Source organism: Nicotiana tabacum, chromosome 13 (assembly GCF_000715075.1).
Source record: "Nicotiana tabacum cultivar K326 chromosome 13, ASM71507v2, whole genome shotgun sequence".
Lineage (NCBI taxonomy): Eukaryota > Viridiplantae > Streptophyta > Magnoliopsida > Solanales > Solanaceae > Nicotiana > Nicotiana tabacum.
Window position 1 is genome coordinate 38,305,443 of NC_134092.1, and position 13,554 is coordinate 38,318,996.

At 40.2% G+C, this 13,554-nt stretch overlaps 1 protein-coding gene across 1 annotated transcript; it reads left to right on the plus strand.

Moving 5' to 3' along the window:
• The first annotated feature begins 9,371 nt into the window (after positions 1-9,371).
• Positions 9,372-12,945, plus strand: LOC142168075 (uncharacterized). Its single transcript, XM_075228735.1, has 2 exons — positions 9,372-9,707; positions 12,907-12,945. Exons 1-2 carry the CDS (start codon positions 9,372-9,374, stop codon positions 12,943-12,945), a joined length of 375 nt encoding a protein of 124 aa, XP_075084836.1.
• Positions 12,946-13,554: the final 609 nt, after the last annotated feature.

Consider the following 13,554-nt stretch of genomic DNA (forward strand, 5'->3'; position numbering starts at 1 on the left):
TACAAAGTCCGTCGCTAAATCCGTCGCTAATATGTAATAAATTTTGTCATCCAAATTTCCTCGCTTATTTTGTTTCTAAAATGTGGGCGCCAATTTTTAGAGATGGATTTTTCGTTTTGTCGCTAAATTAGATACTAGTTCTTCTATTTACCTTTTCTGCAATAAAACTCTATTTCAGTAGTTAATATGTCGCTACAGATTAATGTTTGTCGCAGAAATCCGTCGCTAAATCGAGTTTTTTTTTGTAGTGACTCTACAAGGCTAAAAACGATCCTCCAAAACTCATCTGATCCCATCGGCTCCGATTCGAACATTCACACAAGTATAATAACATTATAAAAACCCGCTCGCAAGCTCAAATCATCAAAATAACATGAAATATCAAGATTTGATCTTCAAAACTCAAGATTTTCAACTTTGAAAGTCAATTTTTTAATTTTTCACATAATATGCCAAAATGCCATGGGGTCACCCGGGACTCCAACCAAACATGCGTATAAATCCAAAAATATCATACGAACCTATTGAGATCATCTAAATACCGATTCGAGGTTGTTTACCAAGAACGTTGACCATGGTCAACTCTAGTTGTTTTTAAGTCAAATATCACATTTTCATTAAAATTTCACATATAAGCTTTCCGAAAAATGACACGAACCACACACGCAAGTAATAAATCTCCAAATAAATCTATGGGAGGTCTCGGAACACAGAAAAATGAGCTAGTACTCAAAACGAGCTATCAGATCGTCACATTGTATTCATTGGCTTTATTGATAATATGAGATATCGTAACACTATTATTAATATTATTTTCCATATTTGTATTCTTGTTTCCCCAAAGACTCCATAGAGCAAAAGGGAATAGCTGAGCCTATTTTATTCCTTTAGCTGATATAGTTGGGTTACAATTCATAATTATGTCAAGCCAATGAGGAACACTAGAGTTTGAGAAACTATTGAAAATATTTAGAGAGTGCCAAAGTCTCCTAGAAGTATGACAATGTAGGAAGATATGAGTAATATCTTCCTGGCCCGATCAACACATTGTACAGTCCTTATCAATATTCATTCCAATATGATTAAGATAGGCTCTACAAGGAAATTTATCATGGTAACACTTCCAAAGGATGAACTTTAGTTTTTTATAGGACAGTGTATTTTCCAAATCCAGTTGAAGTTTTTGTTAATATTATTGACATAATCAATGAGTTTATAGCAAAAGACAGTTGTAACGACCCGAATGGCCATTTTGAGCAATAGTACTTCGTTCGACAGTTTGAGACTTTGAGTAGCTTCATATTATGCATTATGACTTGTTTGTATGGTTGGTTTTGATTTTCGAGAGGTTTGGAGTTGATTTGGAAGTGTAATTCTCAATTTGGAAGCTTTAAGTTGGAAAAGTTGACCAAGGTTTGACTTTTGAGTAACCGTCCTTGGAATCGGGATTTGATGATTTCAATAGGTTTATATAGTGATTCGTAACTTGGGAATATATTCGTATTTGAGTTTGGAAGCTCCTAGAATGTTTCATCTCTATTTGTCAAAGTTAACAATTTGAGGATTTGGAGAGTTCACAAGTTTGATCGGGAGTTGACTTTGAGGCTATCAGGGTCGGATTATTGTTTCGAGAATTGGAATAAGTCAGTTTTGTCATTTGGGATTGGTGTACAAAATTTGGGTTCATTCTGGATTGGTTAGATGTGAATCAGACATTTGGTTTGAAGTTGAAAGTTTATGAACTTAAGAGAATGATCTTGTTGAGGATTATTAGTTTTGATGTTAATTATGGTATTTTGAGCCTCCAGATAAGTTTTGATAATGTATTTAGACCTCTTGGTATGATTGGACGGGGTTCCGAGGGGCTCGGGGTGTGATCTGGGGTAGTTTCAGACCATTTTGGTTGTATTGCATTGTTGATTCCTGGTGCTGTTCTAGTGTGCTTCGCAGTCATGATCAAAGTATCACATTCACGTAGAATGTTTTGGGCTGCAGGTGATTTAATCATCACGTCCGCGATGATGTTCTCGCATTCGCGAAGTATTATGGAGGTTGACAGTCATGATGTTTGTGAAGTCTTGGAGAAGGCTGGTTAGTAGCCTTTCACATTCGAGCCTGGTCTCTCACATTCACACAGTTGAGAGTCTAATTGGCCTTCGTGTTTGCTCAGTGCATAACGCATTCATGACAAAGGGTTCAGGTGTGGGTGGTTTTGAGTAATGACCAAATCGTTTGTTTTGCTTTCTAGATCCCCATTCCGCTAATTAAAATTTATCATATGTGTTTTTCCTATTTTATGATTTGCGGGGACGGTTGATTTGATTTTGGAAGGGTTCGGGTTGAATTCGAAATACTTAGTTCCATAATAGTGTCCTAAGCAAGCTAAGTTTGACTTGAGTCAATAATTTGAGTAAACAACCACGGAATTGGGATTTAAGGGTTCCAATAGGTTTGCATGATGATTTTGGACTTGGGCATACGTTTGGATCAAGTTTCGGCTGGACCGGGAGCGTTTCAACGCTTATTGTTGGAAGTTGGCATCTTTAAGGTTTTGGAGTTTTCTAAGTTTGAATTTAAGTAGACTTTGGTGTTATCGATATCCGTTTGGGATTCCGAGCATTAGAATTGGTTTGTATAGTGATTTGTAACGTGCGTAAAATTTAGCATCATTTCGAGTTGTCTAAGCATGATTCATTGCGTTCGGAGTTAGTTGGAAGAAGTTTGAAGTTTAGAAGTTGATTAATTTGGTTTTGAGGTGAGATTCTTGGTTTTGATGTTATTTTACGTATTTCAAGACTTTGAATAGGCCCGTAGTATTTTTACGGAATTGTTGATACATTTGAACGGGGTCTCAGGTGGCGCGAGTAAGTTTTAGACCACCCGGAGCAAAGTTGAAGTTTGCAGATTTTACTGGTTTACTTCGCGATTATGAAGGGTCTTCCGTGATCGTGAAAGAGGCTGTTAGAGGGGTCATAGTTTTTCTCTTCGCTTACGCAAGGAGGGACCCGCGAACATGAGGAGGATCCTACAAACACGATGGAGGACCTGGTTCTTCTTTACGAAGGCGAAGTTACCTTTGCGAACGCGAAGAAGGTTGAGGCAAGGGGAAGCTGGAAGGCATTTAGACTTCATAAACACAGTTTTTGGACCACGAAAGCGGAAGGATGGGGGTAAGTGCGCCATGAATGCGATCTAGGTGTCGTGAACGCAAAGAGGAAAACTGAGCTGAGGCAGTTTGGTCTTCGCAATCACGAGGGACTTTTCTCGATCGCGATGAAGATATCCTTGGGAAAAACATGTTTTTAATACGGGACTTAGGTTCATTTTTTGACACTTTTCATTTGGCTTGGGAGATTTTGGATATATTTGGATGGGGATATTATTCAAGCATCATAAGTTTCGGGTTGCTCGGCATTGGTTTAAGGCAGATAGTGAGGTTTGAGAGCCGAGTAGTGGACTTGAAAGCGAGGTAAGTCTCTTGCTTAATCTTGAAAGAGGAAAATTATCCCCGTAGGTATTTTAATTATTGTGTGCTCTTTGTTATGGGTGCTACATACGTACGAGATGACGAGAATTCGTGCGTAGTTAGATTCATGTTTATGTCCGGGTAGACTTAGATCCACACGATGCCTTAAATGTACTATTTCAATTAAGCTTGTTTGTTTGATTCTTTGAATTTATGATTGCGATTGAGACTAGAATAAATAAATTGACCGAGTCTCTTACATAGATATTGTGAAATATTTGATATTTCTATGGATTCTCGACTCACACGTATCTTCGCGAGTGAGTTTCATTACTCTTATGGGATCAGGCTGTTCGCCTCAGCATGCTTGTTAGTTACTCTTATGGGATTGGGCCGTTCGCTTCGGTTGGATTGTAAATTACTCAAATGGGATTATCCGTTCGCCTCGATAGTATTGTAAATTACTCTTATGGGATCAGGTTGTTTACCTCGACGGTATTGTGTAATACTATTCTTTGGGATCGAGCTATTCACTTCGGAAGACTCGCGCGTAATACTTGAGATTTGATTTGGTATTGGTATCAATTGATTTTATGCCTTCGAGGGAGGTTATGGTATTTAGTGATTTTGTTATAATTCTTGTTTGGGAATTTTATTATTGATATTTATCTGTCTCGTTGCTACTTGTTGTGTTTCATACATATCTACTTTATGTACTTTATTATTTGACCACTAGTAAGTGTTAAAGTCGACCCCTCGTCACTACTTCTTCGAGGTTAGACTTGATTTTTACTGAGTACGCGTTGATTTACGTACTCATACTACAATTCTCCACTAATTGTGCAAGTACTAAGACAAGTACTTCAGGTGGTCCTTCGAGCACATAAACGCACTACCCAGAGACTTAGTGGGGGAGATGTTCTCCATGTTTTGATCTGCAGCACCCGAAGTCTCCTTCATATCATGTTTATTATTTTTCTCTTTTATTTTAGACAATAATTGTAGTGGTTTTGTATATTATATTAGATTGCTCATGCACTTGTGACACCTGATTTAGGGGGACCCCATGGATGTTCACAGTTGTACCTAATATTATTATCACTTTGCTTGATGTCTTATTCATACTCTGTGATTTGGTAAGGAAGAATGTTTGTTTTCCAGATTTCTAGATTTAATTCCATTTATTTAATGAAACTCTTGATTTCAAAAATTAAAAATGGATAATTTGGAGGTTTACCGTTGGTTTGCCTAACGGCACTGTCGGGCGCCATCACGGCCTATGGTAAGAATTGGGTCGTGACAGCTTAGTATCAGAACACTAGGTTCACATAGGTTTCACGAGTCATGAGTAGAACTAGCAGAGTCTTGCATATCGGTGCAGCGATGCCCATACTTACTTATGAGAGGCTATCGTGCATTTGATGTTGTGTTAAGTATCTTTCTCTTATTCAATCACAGATGGTGAGAACGCATGCGACGATGTTACCTGACGGCAAATGGGCTGTTCCCTAATCGCCATCGCCAGAGGTAGAGGTAGACGCCGAGGGAGGGCCACAACTCCTATTAGACGATGATGGCGTCCTAAAGTTGCCCCAGTACTACCACCAGTAGGTCCTGGGGGATCCTATTATTAAGGAGTAGGATGAGGTACCTACAGCCAACCCCACCAGATTTTATGACCACACCGGGCTTTCAGGAGGTCATGAACCGTATGTTGCGGTTCATGGATTCTATGACTCAGGATGGACTATTCCCAACAGATCTGGTCACATCTCAGGCGGGAGACATAACATAAACCCCTACCGCTCATGCTCCTGGGGCACGCTACTACCATTTATCAAACCCTAGGTGCACTACCTACGGGTGGGGTTCAGCCAATTACAGCGGTTATAGCAGAGACTAGACCGGCCGCGACTGTTGAGGAGCATAAGCACCTAGATAAATGAACTAGGCTTTATCCTCCTGTCTTTAGCAGTGAGAAGTTAGAGGATCCACAAGATTTCATTGACCGTTGCAGTGAGAGGCTACATAATATAAGGGTAGTGGAGTCCAACATAGTGGACTTCACCACATTTCAGCTAGAGGGGATGGCCCGTAGATGGTGGCGGTCTTATCTCCAGAGCAGGCCAACAGGTTCACCTCCATTGAATTGGAATTAGTTCACGCACCTCTTCTTGGAGAAATATATTCCACCTTCATAGAAGGAGGAGCTATGGGGTCAATTTGAGCAGCTCCGACAGGGTCAAATGTCTGTGACCGGCTATAAGACGAGATTCACTGACTTATCTCGTCATGGAGATATAATACTCCCCACAAACGCAGAGAGAGTGTAGAGGTTTATTGCCAGATTGTACCTTGAGATCCAGGTTTTTATGGCCAGGAGGCAGAGATGTGGACTCTTTTCTTCCATGTTGTGGAGACAGCTTGGAGGATCGACCGCATCCGTAACCAGACCAGTGAGTTCAAGTCGAGGGATAAGTGTCCTCGAAATTTTGGGGAATTCAGTGGTGCCCCATCTGGGGGAAGAGGTCATCCTATCAGGCCCATGCATTCAGCACCACTGCCTATTCGGGATGCTACAGCGCGGCCCTACTTCAGTGCTATTCCAGAGAGTACTTTCCGTCTGCCAGTTATTCAGTGTTCCTCCAGTTGGTATTCAGGTTATCAAGGTCATACTCAGAGTCAGTAGTTTCCCACTCAGAGAGGTTGTTTGAGTGCGATGAGTTAGGCCACATGAAGAGGTTTTGTTCCAGACTTTAGGGCAAGGTAATACAGCATGACCAGTGGCCCATGATTACCGCACCAGCTGCCGTACCGCTTGTCTAACCGGCCAGAGGCAGAGAGCAGGTGGGTAGGGGTTACTCTAGAGGTGGAGTCCTGTCTGGTGGCGCTCCAGCTAGATTCTATGCCTTCCCAGCTAGAATAGAGGCAGTCGCCTCTGACGTAGTGATCATATGTACTATTTCTGTCTGCTATAGGGATGCTTCGGTACTATTTGATCTAGGGTCTACCTATTCCTATGTCTCTTCTCTATTTGATTCTTATTTAGATGTATCTCGTGAGTCCTTGGGTGTTCCTGTATATGTGTCCATGCTAGTGGGTGATTCTGTTGTCATGGATCGGGTTTACCAGTCCTGTGTAGTGACAATATGTGGGTATGAGACCAAAACAGATTTTTATTGCTCGATATAATTGACTTAGAGGTTATTCTGGGCATGGACTGTTACCATGCCATTATTGATTGCCACGCCAAGATTGTTACCTTGGCGATACCGTATTTGCCTAGGTTAGAGAGAACATGTTCATCTATTGGTACTTCCAGTTGTGTTATTTCTTTTTTAAAGGCTCAACGTATGGCGGAGAAGAGTTGTTTGGCCTATTTGTCCTTTGTTCAAGATACTACTGTGGAGACTCCCACAATATAGTCAGTGCATGTGGTGTAGGAGTTCTCCAATGTATTTCCTGTTGACCTACTAGGCATGCCATCAGATCGTGATATCGATTTCGGCATTGATTTGGCACCAAACACCCAACCTATCTCTATTTCGCCTTATTGTATGGCTCCAATGGAGTTGAGAGAGTTGAAGGATCAACTTTAGGAGATTTTCAAGAAGGGATTCATTAGGGAGAGTGTGTCTCTTTGGGGTGTACTTGTATTATTTGTGAAGAAGAAGGATGGGAGATATGCAAATGTGCATTGATTACCACCAGCTGAACAAAGTCACCATCAAGAATAAGTACCCGTTGTTGCGCATAGATGATTTGTTTGATCAAATTAATACTGCTAAAGTTCTCTCAATGATTGACTTGTAATCTAGGTATCATCAGTTGAGGATTCGTGCTTCGGATATTCCGAAGACGGCTTTTCGGACTAGATATGGGCACTATGAGTTTCTAGTGACGTCCTTCATCTTGACTAATGGCCCGACAACATGTATGGATTTGATGAATCGGGTGTTCATGCCAAATATTGACTCATTTGTTATTGTCTTCATTGATGATATATTGATTTATTTGCGTAGCATGGAGGAGCACGATCAACATTTAAGGATAGTGCTTCAGACTTTGCGAGAACAAAAGCTATATACTAAGTTCTCCAAGTGCGAGTTCTATGGAGTTCTTGTGGCATGTTGTATCATGTCAGGGTATTAAGGTGGATCCCAGGAAGATCGAGGCAGTTCAAAGTTGGCCTCGTCCTACCACAGCGACTGAGATTAGGAGCTTTCATAGGGTTAACAGGTTATTATTGTCGGTTTGTGGAGGGCTTCTCGTTTATTGCAACTCTTTTGACTAGATTGACCCAGAAGGGTGCTTAGTTAAGATGGTCTGATGATTACGAGGTGAACTTTCAGAAGCTCAAGACCACATTGACTATAACACAAATGTTGGTTTTCCCTATGGTTCTGGGATGTATACTATGTATTGAGATGCTTCACGCGTAGGTTTAGGTTGTGTATTGATACAGGAAAGGCGAGTTATTGCATATGCATTACATCAGTTGAAGCTCCACAAGAAAAATTACCCTAAGTACTATTTGGATTTTGCTACGATAGTTCATGCTCTCAAGATCTTGAGGAATTATCTTTATGGAGTGTTGTGCGAGGTCTACACTAATCACTATAGTTTGCAGTATCTGTTTAAGCAGAGGGATCTTAATTTGAGGCAACAGAGGTGGCTTGAGTTACTAAAGGAATATGATATTATCATCCTCTATCATCTGGGCACGACGAATGTGGTCGCGAATGCCTTGAGTAGAAAGGCCGAGAGTATGGTAGTTTGGCATTCATTTTAATAGAGGAGAGGCCATTGGATTTGGATATTCAGTCCTTAGCTAACTGACTTGTGAGGCTAGATATTTTAGAGCCTACTTAGTTTATTGCATGTGTTGTGGCTCAATCTTCTTTATTCGAACAGATCAAGGCTCGTTAGTATGATGTTCCACACTTGCTGGTCCTTAGATAGATGGTGCTTCGAGGTGATACATCGAGGTTTCTATCGAAGATGATGGTGTTATGTGACTATAGGGTCACTTATGTGTTCCTAGTGTTAACGGCCTGAGGGGGACGATTCTAGAGAAGGCACATAGTTCGTATTATTCTATTCATCCAGATGCCACGAAGATATATTGCGACCTACGGTAAAGTTACCGGTGGTGACAGATAAAGAAGGACATAATTGAGTATGTGGTGAGATGTCTGAATTGCCAACAGGTTAAGTACGAGCACCAGAGGCCAGGTGGCTTACTTCAGTAGATGGTTAGACTAGAGTGGAAGTATGAGCGCATCACTATGGATTTCATGGTTGGTTTGTCGCGGACGATGAGGAAATTTGATGTCGTTTGGGTCATTGTCGACAGGCTGATCAAATCTGCACACTTCATTCCAGTGTTGACTACATACACTTCACAGAGGTTGGCCCAAATTTATATTCAGGAGATTGTCCGGTTGCATAGTATGACTATTTCTATTATTTCAGATAGTAGGCACTCGATTCATTTTGCATTTCTGTAGGGCTGTACAGAGTGAGTTAGGTACCGGGTAGAGCTTAGCACGACCTTTCATCCGTAGACCAACGGGCAGTCAGAACAGACAATTCAAATTTTGGAGGATATGCCCAGAACATGTTTGATTGATTTTGTAGGGCAGTGAAATCGATTCTTACCGTTGGACGAGTTTTCTTATAATAACAGTTATTAGTCCAAAATCGAGATGGCTCTATTTAAGGAATTTTATCATCAATTATGTTATTCCCCATCAATTGGTTTGAACCTGGTGAGGTTAGGTTATATGGTACTGATTTGTTAAAGGATGCCTTGGATAAGGTAAAGTTGATTTAGGAGCGACTCCACACAACACAGTCTAGACATAAAAGTTATGCTGATTAGAAGGCGCGCGACTTGTCATTTATGGTGGTCAAGAAGGTTCTTTTGAAAGTCTCACCGATGAAGGGTATTATGAGATTCAGAAAGATGAGCAAGTTGAGTTCGAGGTTCATCTATCCGTTTGAGGTGTTGGAGCGAGCTGGTGATGTTGTATATAAGCTTCCTTTGCCTCCTAGTCTATTAGGAGTTCATCCGGTTTTCCACATGTCTATGATCCAGAGCTACCGTGCTGACAGGTCCCATGTGGTGGATTACAACACAGTTCAGCTAGATGAGAGCTTGGGTTACGATGAGGAGCCAATTTCTATTGTTGACATGCAGGTTCGCAAGTTAAGGTCTAAGAAGATTTCATCGCTGCAGGTCCAATGGAGGGGTCAACTAGTTGAGGAGGAGACTTGGGAGACCGAGGAGGACATGCGGAGCATATATCCACACTTATTCGGCACTTCAGGTATGATTCTAAATCCGTTCGAGGACGAACATTTGTTTAAGAGATGGAGATGTAACGACCCGACCGGTCGTATTAATTTATTGATCCATGTTCCCCTATTTAAGACTTCTCGTAAGTGCTTTTCCTGTTTTATGACTTACATGTATGATTTGTTTGGTTTTGGAAGGGTTCAGGTTGGATTCGGAATACTTATTTCCGTAATAGTGGCCTAAGGTGGCCAAGTTTGACTTAAGTGAACACTTTGAGTAAACAACCTCGGAATCGGAATTTAAAGGTTCCAATAGGTTTGTATGATGATTTTGGCCTTGGGCGTATGTTCGGATCAATTTTCGAGTGGACCTGGAGCGTTTCGACACTTATTATTGGAAGCTGGCATCTTGAAGGTTTTAGAGTTTTCTAAGTTCGATTTAAAGTAGACTTTGGTGTTATCGATATCCGTTTGGGATATCGAGCCTTGGAATAGTTTTCATATAGTGCTTTGTGACTTGTGCGTAAAATTTGGCATCATTCCGAGTCGTCTAAGTATGACTTGTCGCGTTCAGAATTAGTTGGAAAAGGTTTGAAGTTTAGGGGTGTCTTTGGTATTATGGAAAATATTTTCCGTGGAAAATATTTTCCAAGAAAATATTTTCGTAAAAAACAAGTAGTAATCTTACTCATTTTCCGGTGTTTGGTATACAAATTAAGGAAAATAACTTCTCAAGAGTATTCATAAATAATTTAGATACAATAACCATGAAACAATAAACTTTCGAACCAACAACCTTCCGAACCCAAAATTTTCAAAAACTTCTAAACCGCTAAACTTTCAAACTCGTAAACTCTATAATTTCTAAACCCGCAAACTTCCAAACACATAAATCTCTTAATTCATAACTTTGGAACTCGTAAAATTTTGAACCTCTAAACTGAAAAATTAAAAATATTAACACTGAAAATATTAAAAATAATAATATTTTTTGCGTGGTGGTGTAGAAAAACGAAAAAACATAAAACAGAAAATTGAAAATACATGGGAGGGGGGGGGGGGTTGACGGGGTTGGGGGTGGTGGTGAAGAAAAACGAAAAAAATAAAAAATTGAAAAATACAAAAAAGGTAATTTATTTTTTGCGGCAAGGTGGGGGGATGGGTTAGCAGGGTGGGCGGTGACAGAAAAGAAAAAAAAAATTAAATCTGAAAAAAGTTATTTTTTAGAGAGAGGGTGGGAGAGGTGGGGTAGGGGAGAGAAGAGGGGTGGGGGTGGGGGTTAGATATGAAGGTATATGGAGTTTTTGGAAAATGTTTTCCTGACTCTTTCTATGGAAGTCATTTTCCTCCAATTTCAAAAAAATGTGATATCTAGGATAATATTTTCCAAACTATTTTGTGCAACCAAACAGTGGAAAATGGAAAAATATTTTCCAAAAAAATTTTCCGTTATACTAAACATACCCTAGAAGTTGATTAATTTGGTTTTGAGGTACGATTCTTGGTTTTGATATTATTTTATGTGTTCCGAGACTTCGAGTAGGTCCGTAGTATGTTTATGGACTTGTTGGTACATTTGAATGGGGTCCCGGATGGCTCGAGTGAGTTTCGGACCACCTAGAGTTAAAGTTGATAGATTTTACTGGTGCGCTGGTGTGCTTCAGGATCACGAAGGGTTTTCCGCGCTCGCGAAGGAGGATGTTGGAGGCATCAGAGGTTTTCTCTTCGCAAACACGAGGAGGGCCTCGTGAATGCAATGAAGGACCTAGTTCCTCTTTGCGAACGCGAAGAAGGTTGAGGGAGGGGGAAACTGGAAGGCATTTAGCCTTCACGAATGCGGTTTTGGGACCGCGAACGCGGAGGGCTAGAGGTATGTGCACCACGAATACGACCTGGGTGCCATGAACGCGAAGAAGAAAATCTGGGCTGAGGCAGTTTGGTCATCACGATCGCGAGGGACTTCCGTGATCGCGATGAAGAAATCCTTGGGCAAAACATGAATTTAATACGGGACTTAGGCTCATTTTTCCATTTTTTATTTGGCTTGGGCGATTTTGAAGCTCTTTGGAGGGGGATTTTCATCAAGCATTATAAGTTTCGGGTTTCTTGGCATCGATTTAAGGCATCTAGTGAGGTTTGAGAGCCGAGTAGTGGGCTTGAAAGCGAGCTAAGTCTCTTGCCTAATCTTGAAAGAGGGAAATTATTCCGGTAGGTATTTTAATTTTTGTGTGCTATTTGTTATGGGTGCTACGTACGTACGAGGTGACGAGAGTCCGTGCGTATCTAGATTCATGTTTATGTCTGGGCAGACATAGATCCACACCATGCCTTAAATGTACTATTTAAATTAAACTTGTTTGTTTGATTATTTGAATTTATGATTGAGATTGAGACTTGAATAAATATATTGACCGAGTCTCTTACTTATATTGTGAAATATTTGATGAACGGTATTTCCGTGTCTTCTCGACTCGCACGTATATTCATGAGTGAGAGAGTTTCTTTACTCTTATAGGATCAGGCCGTTCTCCTCGGCATGATTGTAAATTACTCTTATGAGATCGAGCCGTTTGCCTCAGCAGTGTTGTAAAGTACTCTTATGGGATCGGGTCATTTGCCTCGGCAGTATTGTAAGTTATTCTTATGGCATTGGGCCATTCGCCTGGACGGTATTGTATAACACTATTCTTATGGGATCGAGTCGTTCATCTCGGTTGACTCATGCGTAATAATTAAGATTTGATTTGGTATTTGTATCAATTGATTTTGTGCCTTCGAGGCAAGTTATGGTATTTGTTGATTTCGTTATATTTCTTGTTTGGGAATTTTGTTATTGATATTTATCAGTCTCGTTGATACTTGTTGTGTTTCATTCATGTCTATATTATGTACTTTATTATTTGAATACTAGTAAGTGTCAAAGTCGATCCCTATACTCACTGGGTACATGTTGATTTACGTACTCATACTACACTTCTGCACTAATTGTGTAGGTACTGAGACAGGTACTTCAGGTGGTTATTCGGGTGCGTAGACGCAATACCCGAAGACTTAGTCGTGAGCTGCTCTGCATTATTCGATCTACAGCACCCAGAGTCTCCTTTTTATCATGTTTATTATTTCTGTCTATTTTATTTCAGATAGTAGCTGTAGTGTTTTTGTATATTCTATCAGATTGATCATGCACTTTGTGACACCGAGTTTTGGGGGTCCTAGAGGATATTCACAGTTGTACCTAATATTATTATCACTTTGCTTTATATCTTATTCACACTCTATGATTTGGTAATGAAGAATGTATGTTTCCACGATTTCTAGATTTAATTACATTTATTTAATGAGCCTCCAGAGTTTAAAAGTTAAAAATGGATAATTAAGTTGGAGGTTTACCGTTGGCTTACCTAATGGCACCGTTGGGCGTCATCACAGCCTATGGTGGTAATTGGGTCATGACATTTTTTTCTTTGTGAATGCGGGCCTACTTGGGTACAACTGGGGCAAATTATTTAAGTTGCCAACTTTGGGACTTTGCCCATTATTGTATATTTTGAGCCCTAGACTTCGAGAAAAGGAGATTTTGAAGAGCAATTTCACTACATTGGAGGTAAAAAATTCTCACTTGGAATTGGCTTTATATATTGATTATACACCTAAAACTTGGTATTTTGAAAGGAAATTTGCGAATTTTGCCTACACTTTAAGAGATTGTATTTTGGGGATATTGATCACCAATTTGGACTAGGTTTTGGAAACTAATTATATATTTGGACTCGGCAGGTTATAGGTTA

Bases quoted from the DNA above. Each gene is read 5' to 3' on its own strand.
- LOC142168075 (XM_075228735.1), top strand. From the start codon at position 9,372: ATGGTGGTCAAGAAGGTTCTTTTGAAAGTCTCACCGATGAAGGGTATT. The intron at 9,708-12,906 runs GTCCAATGGAGG...ATTTTATTTCAG, and splicing joins AGAAGATTTCATCGCTGCAG to ATAGTAGCTGTAGTGTTTTT.